We start from the raw sequence: 20,120 nt of genomic DNA on the forward strand, positions 1-20,120 counted from the left end.
TGTGCAGGCTATTTATACACCTTTTTGCTTTTCCTTAAATGGCATCCCTGAAACCTATCTTCTTTCTGTCCACACCAAAACTCCTGTTTAAGCCCTTGTCTCTCTCACTTCTTGATTCATGTCATGTTCTCATGTCTTGCCTTGTTAATTTAAAACTTGCTTTTCTCGCATGGACTTAACTGTTACATATAAAAATCACCTTTGCTTATTTTACTGACCAGATTATTCCTTTTCCTTAAGCTGTCTCTCTCGCTCGGGAGCTTCTCTTTATATGAAATACTAAGTCCTTTTAGCTCTGAAGTAGCTTGCATGCTGTAATTCATAATTCATTGTGGCTCAATTCAGAATTGAGCCACAATCCACCTACTTGGTTTAATTTCCCATACTGTGCAGTTAGCTGTTCCCGTACTTCCCTGCTTAATCTTCCTAACACAAAGTCCCTCTACTATTTCTCAAATGTTTCTGCTCATTCCTTACAACATCTGAGCAGTCATCTCTCCCCATGTCTCTTGGTGTGAGCTTCCTTGTTCCGCGTACTTACTTGGGCAAACTCTTCATTACTTCATCCCTCTTTTTCCATTCTTCTCTGCCCATCAGTTTTAAATCCCTGACAAAAAGGGGGAAATATAATGAAGTTGGTCCAGTTCCTTACATGTCTGAGGCACACTTGTACAGCAGTTTATGCCCTTAGTGCCCCACAATACTACTCAGTAGGACTGGGTATTGCATGCTGTTTTATCGGTGTGCTTATCACTTAGCCTACAACAGTAAACACACAGGATTAACACTATTTTAAAACATATAGTTTGAGCGTTCCTTTCGCATTTGTTTTGTTGACCATTCTGATGGTTAGTTTTAGTCTGTAGCTTTTCTTTTTTAAAAAATCGGCTAGAAAAAGTCCACATATTTACCTTTTTTTTAGTGTAAAGGAAAGGGATCATTTCCCACACATCTCAGGGCTTGATTTAATAACCTCTTGCCTTCATTTTGAACACTTTTGAAAAGTGATGTATGAAATAAGTGGAAACATCCTCTTTTTTGCATGTTCTTATCATGGAATCATAGAATGGTTAGGGTTAGAAAGGACCTTAAGATTATTTAGTTCCAATCTGGTATATTCTTAACAAGTTACAGTTCACATTTTTTTTTTCTTACTAAAAAGGATGTATATATACTTAATTTCTATGTGTTTATGTATATTGTATTATACACTCACCTTCAATGTGGTTATATACATTGTGAGTATAAATGTTCCAGAGGCAGGAAAAGTTCATAGCAGGCAGATGGTAAGTAGAGAGGGCACGGTGTTTATTTTCCTGGCAGAGTATCATAGTATGAGGTTATATAAACTGATGATCAGGAACATGTTTTGGCCCATGGAACTAATTCCTGTTTTAGAGCTTCTAATAAAACAATTTATTCTTGCATTAAGGTCTATTTTTGAGAGGCTTGTCTGAAACATTCTTGGGCAAGATGAAGGCAGGAGAGCCAAAATAGAGTGGGGGAGATACAGACAGTAATAGTTTTGAGTTTGAGACTTCAAAGGTAATGAGCTCCCTTAGCTTGGTAGTTTAACCTTGAAAGTGGAGAAATTGAGCTTTTCCAATTGCTTTTGAGCACAGTATCTCAATAGAATATTGACAGAATTGTATAAAATCAGCAAATGTATTTCTATATACACAGCAGTCCCTTTATCAATTCAGTAATTCAGTTAGGACTAAGATAAACTTCTTTCTGCAATTTATTTTCACAGGCTTAAAATGAAAACATTGTGTCTGTGTGCATGCATGCAGAAGCTAACTCTTAACTGATGTGTCTGCTATGTTTAAATCATGCTGCCATTTAAGTCAAAGTCTCTGGCTTATCAGCCTGGCATAAATGGTCATAGTATATCCCCATAAGACTGTCCAGCAATTACTGTTTACTGGGCTTGTTATTTAGCACTAGCCATACCCTATCTCTACAGTAATACACATTTATTCACCAGGCATATAGTTAATGGTTTAATTATTTACCTTATAGCTGGGAGGCTCAAGTAGCTTGTGTAAGCCTTTTATTCCTAAAGGCCTTTTTGTATCGTAATTTTCTTAAAGCCTAGTTTCAGCATGAAATGTTTCAAAGTTGAACCCGTATGTGGAAGTAAATCAATTTTTGTGCAAAGTTACAGCAAAGGGTTCTGTGAAAAATAACAACAGAGGAAGTAAAATTCATTATTTTTGTGTCATGTGTCTCTCATGCATATGTTTATGCTATTAGTTAATAAACCTGTTACAAAAAAATTACCTGGGTTTAAGATGTGGTTTATTTCCCTTTTGATGGCTCAAGCCAAACTTTTTAATAAACTACTGTCAACACTCTTAATTCTTTGTGGGATATCTGGTCTGTGCACTGTATCCCACCTTACCTAATAATCCTGCTTATAGCAAAGTGCTGTAGTGTAGCTGATTCAAGAGCACATGTCGATCACACCAGGCTTTATTCTGTCTACTGCTATTTAAAGCTGCCCTTGTTCTACATGCAGGCATGCTGCAAGTATTTAAAGGTAAACATATACATATTTCCAGAGAGCCTAAATTATGTGCATTCTGTATTATCCAAGCTTCGCTTTCTTTAATTTATCACAGATAACTAATATATTGACTAGAAAGCAGCTTTTTAACTACATCAGTTTGAGTAGCTGCTTAGTGGTGTCAAGCTATCTTTCAGGATCAGGTTGTACTAAGCGTTGCTTCCATTATAATTTGAGTGTTAATACGTGTAATTCAAGTATTAATAGATACTAATGTGTTTAGCAACCTTATAGTGTTATTAATTTGGGGGGGGGGGGGTTAATGTAAGTTTGGTAACTGGTATTATTTAGTAGGCTAAAAGATCCAGAGAAAGAACTCTTCATTCAGTACAACTTCGTAAGGATTCTTATCTCATTCTTTCCTGCTCTGGGGGGCAAGTGGAATGCAAGCAGGCCCCAATCAACAGGGCACTTAAGATATTCTTTAAGTCTTATTGTTTAAAGTTAAGCATGTGTCTTGCTAATTTAAGTTCTTAAACTATATGCTGTGTGCAGCTGGGTTTGCAGAAGCTAGTCACATTCCTAAGAGTTTCACTAGAGTCTGCAGAATTCCATAGAACAGTTCTGCCCTGAAATTCAGGTGAAGACTATTATTATGCTGTCCCTGCAGAGTTTGACTATGTCAAATATGCTAGAGGCTCCATTCTGAATACAGAATGCAAATGTTAGTCTAAATCAAATATATGTATTTGCATCTTTTGATCTTTATTTTATTTATTGAGGGTCACCAGTTACATAGTTGTTCTATCTATCCAGTGATAGAAAGGTATTGATATTTTCTTATACTGTCTTCATACATATAAGTAGAATTGCCAACTGGTAAGCAGTGTTCGGTTGGGTTTTTTAAAGGAGGAAAAATTAATCATAGAATCATAGAATAGTTAGGATTGGAAAGGACCTCAAGATCATCTAGTTCCAACCCCCCTGCCATGGGCAGGGACACCTCACACTAAACCATATCACCTAAGGCTTCATCCAGCCTGGTCTTGAACACCGCCAGGGATGGAGCATTCACTACCTCCCTGGGCAACCCATTCCAGTACCTCACCACCCTAACAGTAAAGAATTTCTTCCTTATATCCAGTCTAAACTCCTGCTGTTTAAGTTTCAACCCATTACCCCTTGTCCTATCACTACAGTCCCTAATGAAGACTCCCTCTCCAGCACCCCTATAGGCCCCCTTCAGATACTGGGAGGCTGCTATGAGGTCTCCACGCAACCTTCTCTTCTCCAGGCTGAACAGCCCAAACTTTCTCAGCCTGTCTTCATATGGGAGGTGCTCCAGTTCCCTGATCATCCTCGTGGCCCTCCTCTGGGCTTGTTCTAACAGTTCCATGTCCTTTTTATGTTGAGGACATCAGAACTGCACACAATACTCCAAGTGAGGTCTCACGAGAGCAGAGTAGAGGGGCAGGATCACCTCCTTGGACCTGCTGGTCACGCTTCTTTTGATGCGGCCCAGAATACAGTTGGCTTTCTGGGCTGTGAGCGCACACTGAAGCTGGCTCATGTTCATTTTCTCATTGACCAACACCCCCAAGTCCTTCTCCGCAGGACTACCATGAATCTCTTCTCTGCCCAACCTGTAGCTGTGCCTGGGATTGCTCCGACCCAGGTGTAGGACCTTGCACTTGTCATGGTTAAACTTCATGAGGCTGGCATCAGCCCACCTCACAAGTGTGTCAAGGTCCCTCTGAATGGCATTCCTTCCCTCTAGCGTATCAACAGAACCACACAGCTTGGTGTCATCGGCAAACTCGCTGAGGGCGCACTCAATTCCATTGTCCATGTCAGCGACAAAGATATTAAACAAGACCGGTCCCATCATCGATCCCTGAGGACACCACTCGTTAATGGTCTCCAGCTGGACATTGAACTGTTGACCACAACTCTTTGAGTGCGACCATCCAGCCAGTTCTTTATCCCCCAAGTGGTCCACCTATCAAATTGATGACACTCCAATTTAGAGACAAGGATGTCATCTGGGACACCGAGTGTGTCTCACATACTTTGAAATGTCAGTATCTGTGAAGGATAATAACACTGGCTAAACAAAAACATTTTTTAGCAATCTCATATTAAAAATCTTACTTTGAAGAGAACATGTTGGATAGTCCCATGCCCTTGTGCTATATCCAGCAAAATGGTCTATATGCTGGCATACTGAACTGTTTACTCTGTCCTTCTTTTTTTAATATTAAAAAAATAGGAAACTTTATAAAGCAACAAGTTTCAGGAACAAAGCAACAGTTGCTGGCTCTTCTTGTCCTTTTTCATTACTGTATGCCCCTCTGGGAATATGTGCATGGTGGGAAAATTAAGAAGGTGGCAGTGAACTGCCTTGGAAATAAGCAAGGGATACTGCTAATAATGCACTTGCATATACATCTTGCTTTAAGTACCCACTGATTTCAGTAGATGTACACAGGTGTAGTAGAACTGAGGCCAAGGAGGTAAATTCACTTAGTTCTGAGACCCTCTCAAGTCTGGTGAGAAGAGTAACCTGTTTATGGAGGCCTCTGGCTTAGGAAGGGTATTAAAGAAGCTAATTCTAGATTTATAAGCTTTAAAGTTAGCCTTGTGGTTCCTTCTCCTGTAAATATGACATTGCATTTTGAATCTGGTCTGTATCACAATGAGTTAACATACTGTCACACTGAATGTGGTTGAACAGACTTCCACTGTCACTAGAAAGTGTCTGAGCAAAAGTAGCGGTAGGTTGCACTTGTTTTTAGGATGTGAAGAACTAAGAAAAGGCGGTGACGTTCAAATCTAACGACTAAGGTATCTGGCAACCTTCATAGTGCCATGATATAAATCCCCAGTGGACAGTCTAAGTTTTAAAATAAGCAGCATTGGAATTCAAACTAGACTTCACCGTGGACAAAATAGATGTGATGCTTTCTGAACTGAAGGAGAATGGAGTACCCCTGTGAAGAGGAAATGGTGACAGCTTTGTGTTGCACATTCAGGGACAGCTTTCACAGGTCACATTCTCTATAACAAACTGTTATTTCTAGCCTTTTGCCAATTTCTTTGGTTAAAAAAAGTGAAACTATCAGAAAATATTCCAATTCAGTTACCAGATTTATGGAAGAGTTGTTTAACAGATTTAAATCTTGAAAGGATCATTTGGTTTATCACCATTCCAGAATATCAAAGTTATGTAATATTTCCTAGTAATCTTGAGTTATTTAATGTACCTGCCTCTATGGATTATAGGAAATATGCTTAAATTCTTTTATTTGATTTTGCTTGGGGAGACTGAAATGGTTACTGAGACACAAAAATTTTGTGCTGTCTTTATCTTTGCTGGATGAGAGCAGTTTTCTTGATTTTATTGTTTTAGAATAAAAGAGCAATAGCCACGTTGTGTTTTATACATCATGAAACATGGTGCTCAGCAGATAGTATAGCATTATGGACAGAGTCATTATCTTGGAGGTCTGAAAATAGATAAATTATTATAAACATTCCAGAAATCGCTGTTATTTCTTTCCAAAGTATGCGGAAATTCTCTTGAAGATTATAAGGTTATTTTAGGCAAGTTGCATGTTTTTCCAGATGACAAATTTTGCAAATCAGTACAGCTCAGTTTTCAGGTGGATTTTCTTGTTTATGTATGTAAACTTAACAGATTGTGCTATTCAATTTTTGTATGTGTTCTCTACTTATTTGTATTTAATCATGAAGAATTTATTGCTGTTATCTCTACACATGCTTTTAAACCACCTTTTAATCAGCTGGACTCCTTTTGAATTAAGAATAACATCAAAGTAATAAATATAGAACACAGTGTGAATGAAGAACATCTTGCATTTTGCATAACGATAATTAGGTGAGCATCCAATGTCTTGGAAAATGGGCCTTATTATTACCTGTGTTAGAGTATTGTAGTGGAAGGCTTTTAGTGGACTTATAGTGGATTATTAGTGGATTTTTTTTAGTGGATTATAGCTATGCTTGGAAGCAGTTATGAAAGCTTGGTTGAGTCAGCTTTACTGAGGAGGTGAGATTTGGCCTTGTATTTGCACAAAAACAGAAGATTATTCTCTGCATGAAAACTACTGCAGTATTTGCTAAGGATGTAATTTGAAGGCTCAGCAGTTAGCTCAGCCAAAGCTTACTGTGAAGAAGGTCTGTGAGTACTAGGAGGAAGGTAAAATTGCAAATGATAAGTACTTGTTGCTGTCCTATATTCCGTTTCCCCCCATTGTTCTTTTCCATTAGACCACAGCTTTGGTTGCTGTGTTTCTAGTCAGATACTTCTGAGCAGAAGCTGTGTGCTCACAAGAGGGACCTGCTGGAGGAGTGAGCACATATTGACAGCCAGGTTGGATGATTGTACAGCACTGGGTTATCTGCTTGTGGGTTTGGTGGGGGAGTGTTGTTTTGGTTTTTTTAAAGGAATCTATCACTTCAGTTTTCATCAGAATGGTCACAACAAAGAACCATGCAACATGTTTAACTCATGATACATGCTGATGTACTGGTAGACTGCAAGATTTATAGATATTTCTAGATATATTTAAAAGATCCTAACCTCAAATAAATTTTTATGCTGAAGGCAATAATAGCTTTCTTTAAACAAAGCGGGGTGAGATGCCTCCAGCTAATGGTACTTCCTTGAACCCAGATATTTGTGTTACTGGAGAATGTAAACACATAATTTAACAATAGCTGTTAAACCCAGAATGCTCTGTGTGGACCCTCCACTCCATTCTTGGCTTGCCTTTTTTAACCTGTAGCTGTACAACCCAGTCATCAGAAAGTGCTGTCTGAAGGTTGGGATTGTTTTATTTTTATAAACACAATGTACAATAAATTCACTGGTTTCTAGGTGCATCCTGTAAGACTTCATGTAAGAGATTAGTAGTCATTCGGTAAGACTGATGATTTTTTTTTAATGAATATTCAGTCAACACTCTGAGTTATGACTGTTTATAAGCATAAATAAAGCTGCTTTTGGATGCTTCAGCAACAGTGATGACAAACCACTGTGCTGCTTGTGACTAGCTAGAAGATTGTGACACATTCCCTGGAAACTGAATTATGTAGTAATTCATACTTCTGTCCTCTCTGAACTTGCTTATTGTAATTCCTTTGTCTAGGCATGAAGCCACACATCTAAGGGGCCTGATTAGCACATAATACAGTTGCTGGCTGCATGGTAGCCTGGCAGAATACTGGGACCCTGCTGCTCTTGGGGTACCCTGACTTTTCATAAGTGCATTCCTTTGCAAGGTTTTCTCCTATTTGGAGTCAGTCAGGTCTCTTCTTTCTCATCTTCCTTTCCTGATTGTGATACATTACTGCCATGATGTTCCACTGAAGTGGGGGGGGGCTGGAAAGAATAGGAAACCATGGCTTTAACGGTGGCACTCAGAACTAAATTCCTTAACTCCCAGGGAGTTCTTTGCCAGTGGGTAAGTGCTTTCCTTTTTTAACTGCTGCACATAAGTGCCAAATTCACTTGTGAACTCATGCCATGTTTCATTCAGGCATAGAGGGAAGATGATCTATAAACAGTTTTCAGAATTTTAAAACATAATGTGAAAGTAAATGCTTCCCAATTGAATGCTGAAAAGTTGATTGTGTGCAGTTCTATCTCTAAGGTCAGATTTTGCTCTGAGAGTTTAGAGGGTTAGTTTTGTGGTCTGTTTTACCACACAAACCTACCAGGGCAAAGGCAAATAGATATTCTAGATTAGTACCCTGTGAATAAGTGTGGAAGTAGCTTTATTTTGGTTTGGTTTTATTTTGCTTAGTTTGAAACAGTTAGTTGCTTGCAAAATCTTATAAAGCTAGGATTAATTTCACAAGCTGTAGCAATACACCATATTCTTCCATTTTTTCAATACCAGTCGTCTAACTTTAGAACTACATATGAATTTTAAGGCACCACCACCAAGAGTCCTAATGGCAATTACTGTTGTCCGTGTCACATTTGAAACGCTACTTCATCCTCTTCATAAACATAAATGAACCCAAAATAACTCCCTGGCTTCTCAAATAAGTAAAGTTTATTTGAAGCTCACACACTCGCTAGTATTCTGTTCCTGAAGGTATTAAGACAACATAAGAACTAGGGATGACTATAGGAGCAGTTGTAGCCTCTGGTGGGTGGGTTCTTCTCACAGCTGTTCATTCCAGGAGTCTCACTGTGCTGCTCTCTCCTTTTTTTTTTCTGATGTTCTTGTGCCTAAGAATGTTCTCGGGGTACTCACACATGGTATGTACTCCAGCCATAACTTCATTTTCAATCCTAACATTTCCATAATAGCCTGCTCTCTGCATAGTGTGGGTATCAATAAGCACCTGTTTGGCTAAGGGTATTTTAGGGTGATAGGATGGTGGTGGCCAGGAATCAAAAATAGCTGACAAGACTGTTATGCTTTCTTTGGGGAGGCTGTGCATTGTATGCACATATCACTTGCCAAAGGTATTATTTCGCTCAGCATTACCAGTCTTTTTAAATCAAGCTTTTTGTCATAACATGCAAATTTTGAGCCTTTTTTTTTTAGTAGTAGTAATAAGAATTTTCGTTGAGTAAAAACACACGTATTTCATGTTCAACTAACATGTTAAAAACATACTATCTAGGTGACAGTTATAGGCCCGTATTAGAAAACTTGGAATAATGACTTCTTCAGCAAATATAGGTGTATTCAAAATCTTATTATCTTGAGAGCTTCATGTAATCTGTAGCAGGCTGAATGCAAACTGTACAAAAGAACCTCTGATTCTCCAGTGTTCCGGGCTGGAAACTGTGGTTCCTTCATTTGCACCAATTATTGGCTTACATATATGAAGAATAAATTTTAGTTTAATAGCATTGCACCCACATCTATGTAATGAATTGCATAGCCTAGTGTTAAATAGTTCAGTGTCAGTTGGGGGATATGTTGTTGTCATTGAGCTGTAGAATCACATATAACAATAGCACAGTCATTATCAGACAATACTCAGAGGCTTTGAGTCTCCAGTCCATGGAATCATTGGGATTTCCCTGTAAGGGTGGTGGAGGTATTCTTGGATTGTGAATAAATTGATCTGTGAGGTTACTTGACAGCTGCACTTTGTGTACATAGGGATTGGGCCCTTACCTTAACAATTTGATTGAAGACATTATTAAGCTCTTTAGAATTAACATAGAATCATAGAATGATTTGGGTTGGAAAGGACCTTAAAAATCATCTCATTCCAACCCCCCTGCCACTGGCAGGGGCACCTTCCACTAGGCCAGGTTGGATGGAGCTTTGACCAACCTGGCCTTGAACATTTCTAGGGATGAGACATCCAGAACATCCCTTGTAACTTGTTCCAGTGCCTTACCACCCTCACAGTAAAGAACTTCTTCCAAACAGGTAGTGTATGTCTGTCCTGTGCTGAGGGCTCCAGAGCTGGATGCAGTACACCAGGTGGGAACTCATGAGAGCAGAGCAGAGGGGGAGCATCACCTCCCTTGAACTGCTGGCCATGTTTCCTTGGATGTGGCGCATAAAAAAAAAAAAAAAGTAGTATGGTCCATGCTTTACTGTCACAGGAGTTTGTAATTTGCATTGCTACTTGTGATTGTGGCTGTTTACTTCTCAGTAAGTGTTACATGTGCCTACAGACTGGAAGGATCAGGAAAATAATTTCTTTGGATTACATTTGAACCAGGTGCTAGAGGGCTTTTGTTTTAATTGCGAATTTATTATGGAAAACAACTTAGCCAAAAGGAGAGGTTCAGTGGAAAAATCTGCAACCAGGCTATACATCCCTATACTACCCTGTGTTTAGCAGTATTATTGCAGTTTCAGCAACTACTTCTGTGAAAAACTGCTGTTAGAAAAGCATTTAATGTAAAATATGAAGTGGATTAATGCAAATTATGAGCCAGGAATAAGAAGGAAACATCATGTTACTCATGTGCTCTTACCAAACCTCAAGCAAATGCTTTACAAACCACAGTTCAGTTTTCTGTTCCAGCTTTTCAGATTCCAGTATGTGATTGTTTCTCAACCAACTTGGATGCTGCTGTACTTTTCCTCTTGGTTTTAAGAGGTCAAAAGAAAGAACAAACTAAGAATGATCTGAAAAAATTAGAGACTTTCATGTGAATACTGGTGAATTTGTGATTAGAAGTAGAGATCTGCCTAGTGAGGTTTTTGTGTAAACTTTTAGTATTTTTTTCCCTCAGTGAATTGTCTCAAAGACATATTTATTGTTATGTGCAATTTTTGAGCTGTCATTCCAAGTCCGCAAGTAATAAAACCATAACAACCACCGAAATAATAGTTATGTGGATTTGTAGCATTTCAAGTGATGAGTAAACCATTCCAGTATATTGGCATTTGGCCACTTTGCTATGTAATAGTGTTTCTTATGAAGTATTGTCATAGCAACAGATCTGGATGACATTGAGTAGCTGGTTGCTGCTGACTGTTGGAAATAAAGCAGACTTTTAGCAACACATGTGTAATGTCTAAAGGTAAAGTAACCCAAAATAAATGCCTGTGCTCTATACCGAGGATGTAGTATGGGGCACATCAAGCCAAAGTCTGACTTACTGAGTTATGAATTGAATCCTTTTGTGAAAGTGTTTCTGTACAGTAAAAACAAACTCATGTATGCTAGTAATACATACAACAGTGGAAATCTGAGAATAAAATAAAGGAAAACTGAGAGAAACTGCATTGCAGATGATTTTAAGCAAAAAATATCAGTTATTATTTTAAAGGCTTTAAGACTTCTAGTACTATAGGAAATGTTTCTGGGTGGGTAATTTCAATGGAAAAGCTTTTTGGGCAGAGAGGATACAGCAAAGATTAAAAACTTACTCTTCTGAAGAAACAGCAAGAGAAAAAAGGCATGAGAAGCAGAAAATGCAATTAATTCAAATGAAGCTGAAACCTGTTTTTAATTAATGGACTTTTATTTAGACCTGTATTTCTTGGTTACTAAGACATTGAGTGTTTGTTATGTAACATGGACAGCTTAAAAATTTAACAGAGAGTTTAGATCAATATAGCAAAGTAATATCTTCAGATAAAGGGATTGTCACAAGTCTAGCAAAGGCAAAACCCCTGGGGAAATATTTTTTCTCTCTCTGTTCATTACAGATTATGTTCATAAGTCCACTCCAAAGAGAGATAAATAGTCACTTTATGTATCTTAGCATGTCATAGCAGAATTTACTCTCACAGTAGCATAATATTGTGCCTTCCAAATGAAGTACTACATTGAAGTATAGAAGAAACACACTTTCAAGATTGAAATTTAATTTTCTGATAGTCTAATAGTCAATTTGTCTTTTTTTTTTTATTCTGAAGATAAAAACACAGACATTACTGTAAAGGATAATATGGATGATTTTGGCCTTCGAGATACATTAAGCATTGCATCAACAGACTCCTTTGTTTCAACAGCTGAGGTAAGACTCTTAAAGATGGTTTCTTTAAAGTTTCATTGATCTGTTTGAACAGTGAATAGAAGAATCTTTTTTTTTCTTTTCTTTTTCTAATTATTATAAGCAGAATATATTTCTCTTATGGGGAAAACCAGAAATTTTCCTTGCTTAGCTGTAATCAGCTTCCTAGCAGTTTGAGTTATGAAGTTGGGATCGATTTGCCTTTTTTTTCCCCTTTTCTTTTTTTGCTCTGTGCACTGGCAGGATGTTTCCCCAGCTCCTTCTGAAAAGAAGTTGCTTTTGAAAAATAGATTTTCATGAGTGAAGAAGCACAATCAGTTGAGGCAATAGTAGTTCCTTTCACCGTGAATTGCATTTTTCTATTCTCATTTTTTTCCAGCTACTTTACCCTAGTATAAGGATGTGTGAAGAAGGCTTTGTCTTTTTTGGAGTTTGTTTTTTTCCCAAGAGGAAATAATTAGAAATTGACAGCTACCTATTTTAGTAAGTGCCATGCACAATATAATATACTAAATCGAACTTTCCCTAATCTTCTTGGATAAGACCACAAAGGATGCATAAAGAAATAATCTTGGATTACAGGGAATTGTCTATTAGCTGATATCTGCTGTAGCTCCCTTGAAGTATTTGAAAGAATTTTACATACAGCAACAAACTTATTTGAATGAGGAATATCTCCTCTTATAGTCTGTCAGGAGCTGAAGTCATCTTGAATAGCACTCTTCTCCAAATTGCAGGAAAGGCAATTGGTCTCAATAGATACATTTTGTGTTAAATATTGCTTTCATATATGCACTACAACTAAGCTACTAAACTTAATTGTAAGAAGAGATTTGCATACATGTTCTTTGCAATTACCATTTTAACTGTCTATTATCTGGTTTGTTTTTCCAAAACACAGTTACCTTGATTTAGTAATTCACATTAACTTGTGATTATCTCAATTTAGTAATTCACATTAAGTTGTGATAACCTAGCATTCATTTCTAAAGACTGTGTCTTTAGAGACTTGTTACTCTTGCCTGTCATTTGGACAACACCACAGTTCAAGCTTGCTTCAACTCTTACAAGGTCTTGGGAGGAGCTGTAAACAATTACTGTTTGTACACTTGGTATCTTTTGTGTTTTCTTTCCCCCATGAACTTTCCTAGTGTTTTTGCAAGTACATGAAGATGAGAACAATCCTTTATGCTCATTTGTGGGTTTTGGCTCAAAAAAAGACAAAATAAAAACCAAAGCCCAGAGTGTATCACCTTAGTATAACCACCATCCTGTCACAGATCTGAATTGTCTCAGTGTTTGATAAAGAAATTTTTGAGTCAAAATTGGCAACAGAATTGTGTTTACATATCCTGGAAAATATTCTGCACATTTTGATACCTCAAAGCCACTTCTGTCAACTCTGTCTTTCAGAACAAAGTTATGAGGATTTTCTCTTCCTTTCCAGCTGTCGTAGCCTTTGCCAATAGAACAAGCTCTCTGATCTCCTTTCTCAGATTTTATTGAAGAATCTATTAAAATTCTCAGCTGATAGGAGTCCTGAACATTAAGAAAACTAAAACAACTTGAAGTTTAGTGTTCAGAACACCAGCAAAATTTTGGATTAAATATTAATCACTAGGCTTAAACTGCAGGGCCTGTTAGTTCTCAGGTGGTAGCTACTGAGGCATCATTGTGTGGCACAGGTAAAATGAAGCTATGAATTGGTCTTCTCTTATGAATATAGTGTTAGAGTGATGTATTTTTTTCCATCCTCTGGGGGGAGGGGAATGCTTTGAATTAGTACTGCAAATAGCTATGGCAATGAGAGAGTAATAACCCCTTCCCAGTGTATTTCAGCTATTAGGAAAGAACAGTAATTGCTTTAATGTAACTGGATTAGAATTGACATATTAGATTTTTCTGTTCTAGATTTGATGATGACAGGTAGCTTCTTTCTTATCTACTACTTTCATTTTTATTCTTTCATTTGCAAAAAAATTTAATGTTTCAGGCTAAGAGGTCTGAGGCTTTTTCAGCTGTGGATTTGTCTCAGCTCATGGACCAATAGGCAGTTGTGCTTTTATCCTATGCTCCCTGATTGCAATTACAGTTGTAGTAATCTCCTTGACTTGTGTGCTGATAGAAATGTTTAGCGAAGTTTTTAAATCTGAAATTCATACATGTGTGTATGCTGCCCTGTGATTTTTGCCCTACAGGAATCATTAGTGATTTCACCTTCTGGGAAATTACAAAGTAGCAGCATTTTCTGTGGCTGCATTGTCTTCCTTCTACATGGCAGCCTGTCCCCAGCAGCAGGGCTAAGACTCCAGTTTTTGAGACTGGAAGCCATATTCGTTTCAGTGGTGACACACAGTCAAGTCAAATTTAGTTCAGTGCCCTCAGGAAAGATAACAGCAAAGATACAGCAAAACCTAAAACAAGATAAGGATGTTTTGATGGAAATTAATAGGAATACTGCTTAGGAGGCAACAGGAATGTTGTGCTGTGTTATGTTAGGACAAAACATAGGAAGATGGTTCAAGAAGAGAACTGTGCAAAACTGGGACAGTTGGCAGAGTTTAACTCGCATGCCCTTTTGATGAGCTCTACAGGATAGCAGCAGGGTATTCCAAAATTTCATCTTGGCTATGGATGATAATCAAGAGGATTCTGAAGATCATTTGCTTGATGACTTCTTAAACAGAATTGTGCCAGTCCGGACACCTACAATACCCAGGTGTCTGCTGAATCCTTATAAAAATGAGTCAGGCATACAGTTGCCATCCCCAAGCCCAGACAGATTTCTGTTCCTAAATACCTGGACGCTCTTGGAAGCACCACAGGAGGGATGGTAAGCACAACTGTTTACCCTAATTAAGTTACTGATACCATATACTGTAGTAAATAATGGTATTTTCTTCCCTATTTTAGGCCATCTGCCATCAGCTTGTGTTTGAGGGTTAGTATTCTTTTCATGTTCTTGCTGTCTCATCCACTGTGTGATCAAAATAGCCACCACCTTTGGCAAGAATACAGCAGTGAGTGTGCCAGATAAAGGTCTCCACCCTCTCTTTCCTGGCTACTTTTCCGTCTTTCCAATAGAAACTCTTTCCTGCTCTCCCTGACAGCTTCATTGCTGCCTCTCCGTTATCAGTGCACTTGCATTTATTGTGTCTTATTTTCATATCTTGATTAGAACTGAATCAATAGTTCTATTATCAAATAAACATTGCTTGCTTTATCAAAATCTTAACTCAGTCCAAAGCAAAGGAGATTTTTTGATTTGTGAATAAAGCCTTAGCTTCTCAATTTTTTACAAGTAATTCCTTTACTAAGGTTGTCTTTTTCTCAGTTCAAATCTATTAAAACAAAACAGTGCAGGACCAAGCCAGCTTTGATAACAGGAAAAGAACACCAGTTTCCATATGCCTGTAATTATTTGGATATGGCACCAAAACCTTCGAAGTGTGTTATACTGAATTTTAGATTCAGAAAGTACTCAAAAAGAACCCTGTTAATGAAAAGTAGGGTTACCCTTTCCCTGGTTTCCAGGTAGATGTTTTATTCCTTTCCTGAAATAGGGAATACGAGAGGGAGTAATGCAGGCAAATAATAGTAGGGTGTGTTCCTACAGTATTTTTAACTGAGAGTTTTGGTGGTTTGGGTTTGGGTTTTTTTTTTGTATTTCACCACAAAAACCAGAGATAAGCCTTGCTGTGTTCTGACTGCCCTCAGAACTATGACCATAACCACTGATTGGATCTTCTCAGGATTTGCTGTTCTCATCCTGGTCACTTCCTCCATGTTCATGTCACCTGCCCAATTTGACATGATTTATTGTCTTACCTCAGAAACAAATGAAGTACAGCAGTTCTGTAGTCTTAGCATGCCCTGGGATTGTAAGCAGCTCCTTATTCTAACAATTTTAACAAAGTAGTGAGCTGCCTCATATTTATAGTCTTAAAACCTATGAAGAGAGGAAAGAATTAATCCCAAATTCTTTCATTCTGCTAGCAGTAACACTATTTCTTTGAAAAAGCTGTACCTGAAGTGCTCCTAACCACTGCCTACTACTTTGGCCAAACTCAAAAGATTTTAAGGTGTCTGCTGAAGCTTGATATCCAGTAATAAAGCTTGTCCATATCATCATCAGAAACTTTGCACCTCCCAGTAATGTCAATGGTGTTATAGGCAACAGAAAAGTTCTATTCCACTTTGAGAAATGTCGCTCATTCCTGTGTCCTGTCTAACAAATTCCTCAAACTTCATGCCTCATTTCTGTTGGATTTTGGGGTGGTTTTTCTGTTATTTGTCTTATGCATGCTTATAGATGTTGAAAAGATTCCATTATGGAAAAAAGTTTTCCAGGTGGCAATGAAGAGTGGTCAGTGGGAACCAGGTTCCTTTGACTCCACCAAGGACAGCTGTGATTGCTTTCTGTATGGCTATGAATAGAACTACTTAGATCAACAAGACATTAAGTGATGCTCTAAAAGCTTTAAAATTAATAATAAAATTTAAAAATCTGGGGTTGGTCCTGAAATCTCAGCTATGTATGATATTTACATAGTATATTAAATGTTTTCATTTCTAGGACATGTAGGAGTTTCCTCTAATAACCACTGTGTTCGTATATGCTGACTGCTCATACTATACAGGTTTTATTTCTTAGAAAATGTATGTAACATTTGTAACAAATCCCATGTATTAGCACTGAGCTAATTGTTGTACCATAATACCTCCTTGTAGACAAATGCCAGACACAGCACACAGCCCAGGATTATTCCACGTGGCAAAGAGTAGTACCACCACTGATGTACACAACATAGTGAATTTGCTTTCTTTATTATGCTTAAAATTAATAAAGTTGCAGTAATAATTCATATAAATAATGTTCTGGATGTGTGTTTTCCTCAAAAAAGAAAAGATATCAGATGTCTTGTTATATATACAAGTAATTATAGGAGTTCATGAAAATACATTAACTTCCTTCCTGTTTTATTCCAAATAATAAGAATGCACCACTTAATCATTGCAGTTTATCAAAGTACGGTCTCAAATGTTTTAGTTGGCAATCACCGTCACATGTTTTAACTCCTAGAACATGTTTCATACTCATTCTGCAGCTAATCATGTTTAAAAATATATTTATATTTTAAAGGATATAAATGCCCAGAGAAAAGTGATCATCAGACTTTTTAATATAGGATAAGCATAGTTTCTGAGAATGCAAGGAATGCTGACTGTGCCAGTAAATTGACCTTTTTATTAGTGGGAGCAAGCAAGAATTCCAAAAGGTCTAGCAATGTTTATTTTTGTTACATTCAAGTGGGTGGTTATTTTGGTAGCCAACAAGATCTTGATGCACAGCTGAGAATTTTTTCTATTTATTAAGAAGCAGCTTGTGGGTGACAAATAAGAGTGCTGAGTCTGTTCATTAGACCGAAGCAGCCAGGGAATCCCAAGCTTAAAAACTATAGCAAGTTCTTAGAGGTTTGATGCTTTACAACAGTGGTTGCAGCATCTCTTAACTAGCAGATGCAGCTGTAAAGCTGAGCTGCCCAGAGAAAACTGATTAGCATCTGAACAGAACCAGCCCATGTTGTAATCCTTGAAGGCTGTTTTCCGTCAGTGTGTGTAGAGGCACAAGTTATCACTACAAGCTTTGGAGTTTTGAAGATGTACATAGTAATTCAACCTAATGAAGTTAGGTATCCACTGCAGATCATCATAAATGTCCCATACAGTGGTCACCACCTACTATCTTTCTTGAGCCTAGAGTGGATGGAAGTAAACCATTACAAGACTAGATTGCCCATATGGGTAATTCATTTTTTCAGCTCTTCTTTGAATGCATGTTCATATTCTTCTTAATGTATGACACTGAGGAAATAGCAGACATTTAAAGGCTGACACATCAGGTCCATTATCATAAGCCTCTGTTACTTGCAGCTACCAGCACTTTTAGTAGCTATGCATGGAGCCCTTTTTCATCCTTGGTGGTGTGTTAAGAATTTCAAAATGGTAGTGGCTGTGCAAAATGTTCACTACAGAGGGGCAAGAAAGGACTCAAGGATCTCTCAAGAGTCCGACATACCTGTGGGACAAGATGTTGGATGCTGGGGCTTTCTGCTAACTTCTGATAAATTCTGACCCACTGCTGAGGGAAGTAATGTGGTGCATAGGGGAACACAGTGCAGCAAAAAGCATGTACTTGAATATATACTATGAAGGCATGCTGATTGATATAAGGTCGTTACAGGGAACCACCTCTTTCAAAATGTACCTTTCTCTCCACATTTTTTCTCAAAGGTAACAAGTCTTTGGAGACTTTTACAACAAAGAGTTAATTTTCCTTTTGATGTCAGCTTGAGAAGCTCTTATCTAGAAAATGTATGCTCTGTGTGTTGTTAAACACTGTATATAATTTGTCCATTCTTCAGATAGCTGAACTCTGCTATGTTAGTAATGTGGATGTGTGTTCTGAGCGTTTTCAACTCATTTTATTTTGAACCAGGATGCTTTTGTAGCAAGCTTTTGACTTCTTTCATCTCAAAGAGAACAGCCATTACTGAATGTTTGCAAAACCATTTAAAATATAACACTGTATGTTACATATATATACTGTTTGTATCTACATATGAAATATTGACATATATTTTTTAAATACTAGAAAGCATCAAGAGAAAATCCATGATGACTCCAGGAACATTACGATGCAGCCTCAGAGCTTGTCTGGAAATCACCTTTTATAGTTAAACTTAGAGGTCATTTTAGTTTCTAGTTTTTGGTTTATTTTGTTGGATTTTTTTCCTTTCCTCTTTCTGCATGCCAAAATCAGTGATAGAGGAATTTGCACCCCCTTTCCAAATGTTGGTTGGCACTAACTTCACTATGTAATCAAAACCATCTCCTCAGTGGAAGGATAGTTATACCCTTCTCTGTTTAGTAGCCAGTTGATTTAACCACTTTCTTCGTTTGAGCACAGTAATACCCATTTCAGCAGTTACAGTTACTTTATTTGATTTGCCAGCATGAGAGGAAGTTGAAAAAAAAGGCTAGATATAATCAAGGGCCTCACTCAACTCTCAGGTATCAGATTCGATGCTAATCTGTAACCACAAAGGCTACAATCAGGCATCTTCATGTGCTAAAAATGTTACCATCTTCAGCTTGCTGGCAGCAGATGAACATTACCTACATCTGACTGTGGAAATCATGAGTCCTAATTTAGTCACAGTCAGTTGCCTAAATGTCTGAAGAAGGTGATTTGCCAGAAGTTCACTACAGAAAACAAATATAATCCCTTTTACCACAGAAATTATAACCTCCAAGAGAGGGACAGCTGTTTACAAAGTGCCTATGTGTGCACAACTTATTTCTTCTCATGCTTTGCAAGTGAAATAAAGTAAATAGAATGTTTTATGGCTTCTCTAATAGCCAGATCAGGTAAGAAATAAACTAATATCCTTATTTGTATTCTGGTTTGGTCTTTGTTTTGGAAAATTTATATTTATTGTTCCACAGTTTCCACTTTTTAAACCATAATGTAGAAAACCAAATTCTGGAGTAAAGATTTTCTACTTTTTCTTGTTTACACCTGTTCTAATTATTACACTATATATACATGTGTGTGTATATATGTGTGTGTCATGTGTGTGTGTCTGTTTGTATAATGATTTCTTATATCTGAAAGAAATCACTACATTCCTGTTTCTTCCAGTTGATTGAATTATTAATTCCTATACATTTCAGTTAAAAGCTGGGTGGCTTCTTTTGTTTAAATTTGTTTAAATAAATAAAGAACGTCAATTTTCAGGTTGGCTTTTTTGAATTAGCAAATCCGAAACACAGTTTGGTGCTATGATTAATATTGTTAAATTGGGATAAAAATTTGGTCTTTATAATTCGAAATCTTTTTTAGGAATTGAGCTTATTCTACTCTGTTCTTCCAAGCAAAACAACCAATAAATAAATACATACTATCAAAATGGAAATACTTTCAAGCTAGATGAACTCTAAAAGTGTACCTTACTTGTTTAAGTATGATATTTTGCCGACCTTAAAGCTTTTATTCCTACACTTATTCCCTAGCTGTTGTCTCATCACTAGAGTCTCAATTTGAGAACTCTGGAGAAATCTATATAAGAATAC

General features: G+C 37.4%; 1 protein-coding gene across 1 annotated transcript in view; it reads left to right on the forward strand.

Annotated features, from left to right (window-relative positions):
• The window catches only part of MIGA1 (mitoguardin 1), a 42,231-nt gene that overhangs the window by 12,418 nt on the left and 9,693 nt on the right, over nt 1-20,120 (forward strand). The window contains exon 8 of the mRNA XM_031050932.2: nt 11,887-11,987. Within this exon, the coding sequence (XP_030906792.1) occupies nt 11,887-11,987 (101 nt within the window). The remainder of the gene's footprint in view (nt 1-11,886; nt 11,988-20,120) is intronic.

Source organism: Melopsittacus undulatus, chromosome 6, assembly GCF_012275295.1.
Source record: "Melopsittacus undulatus isolate bMelUnd1 chromosome 6, bMelUnd1.mat.Z, whole genome shotgun sequence".
NCBI lineage: Eukaryota > Metazoa > Chordata > Aves > Psittaciformes > Psittaculidae > Melopsittacus > Melopsittacus undulatus.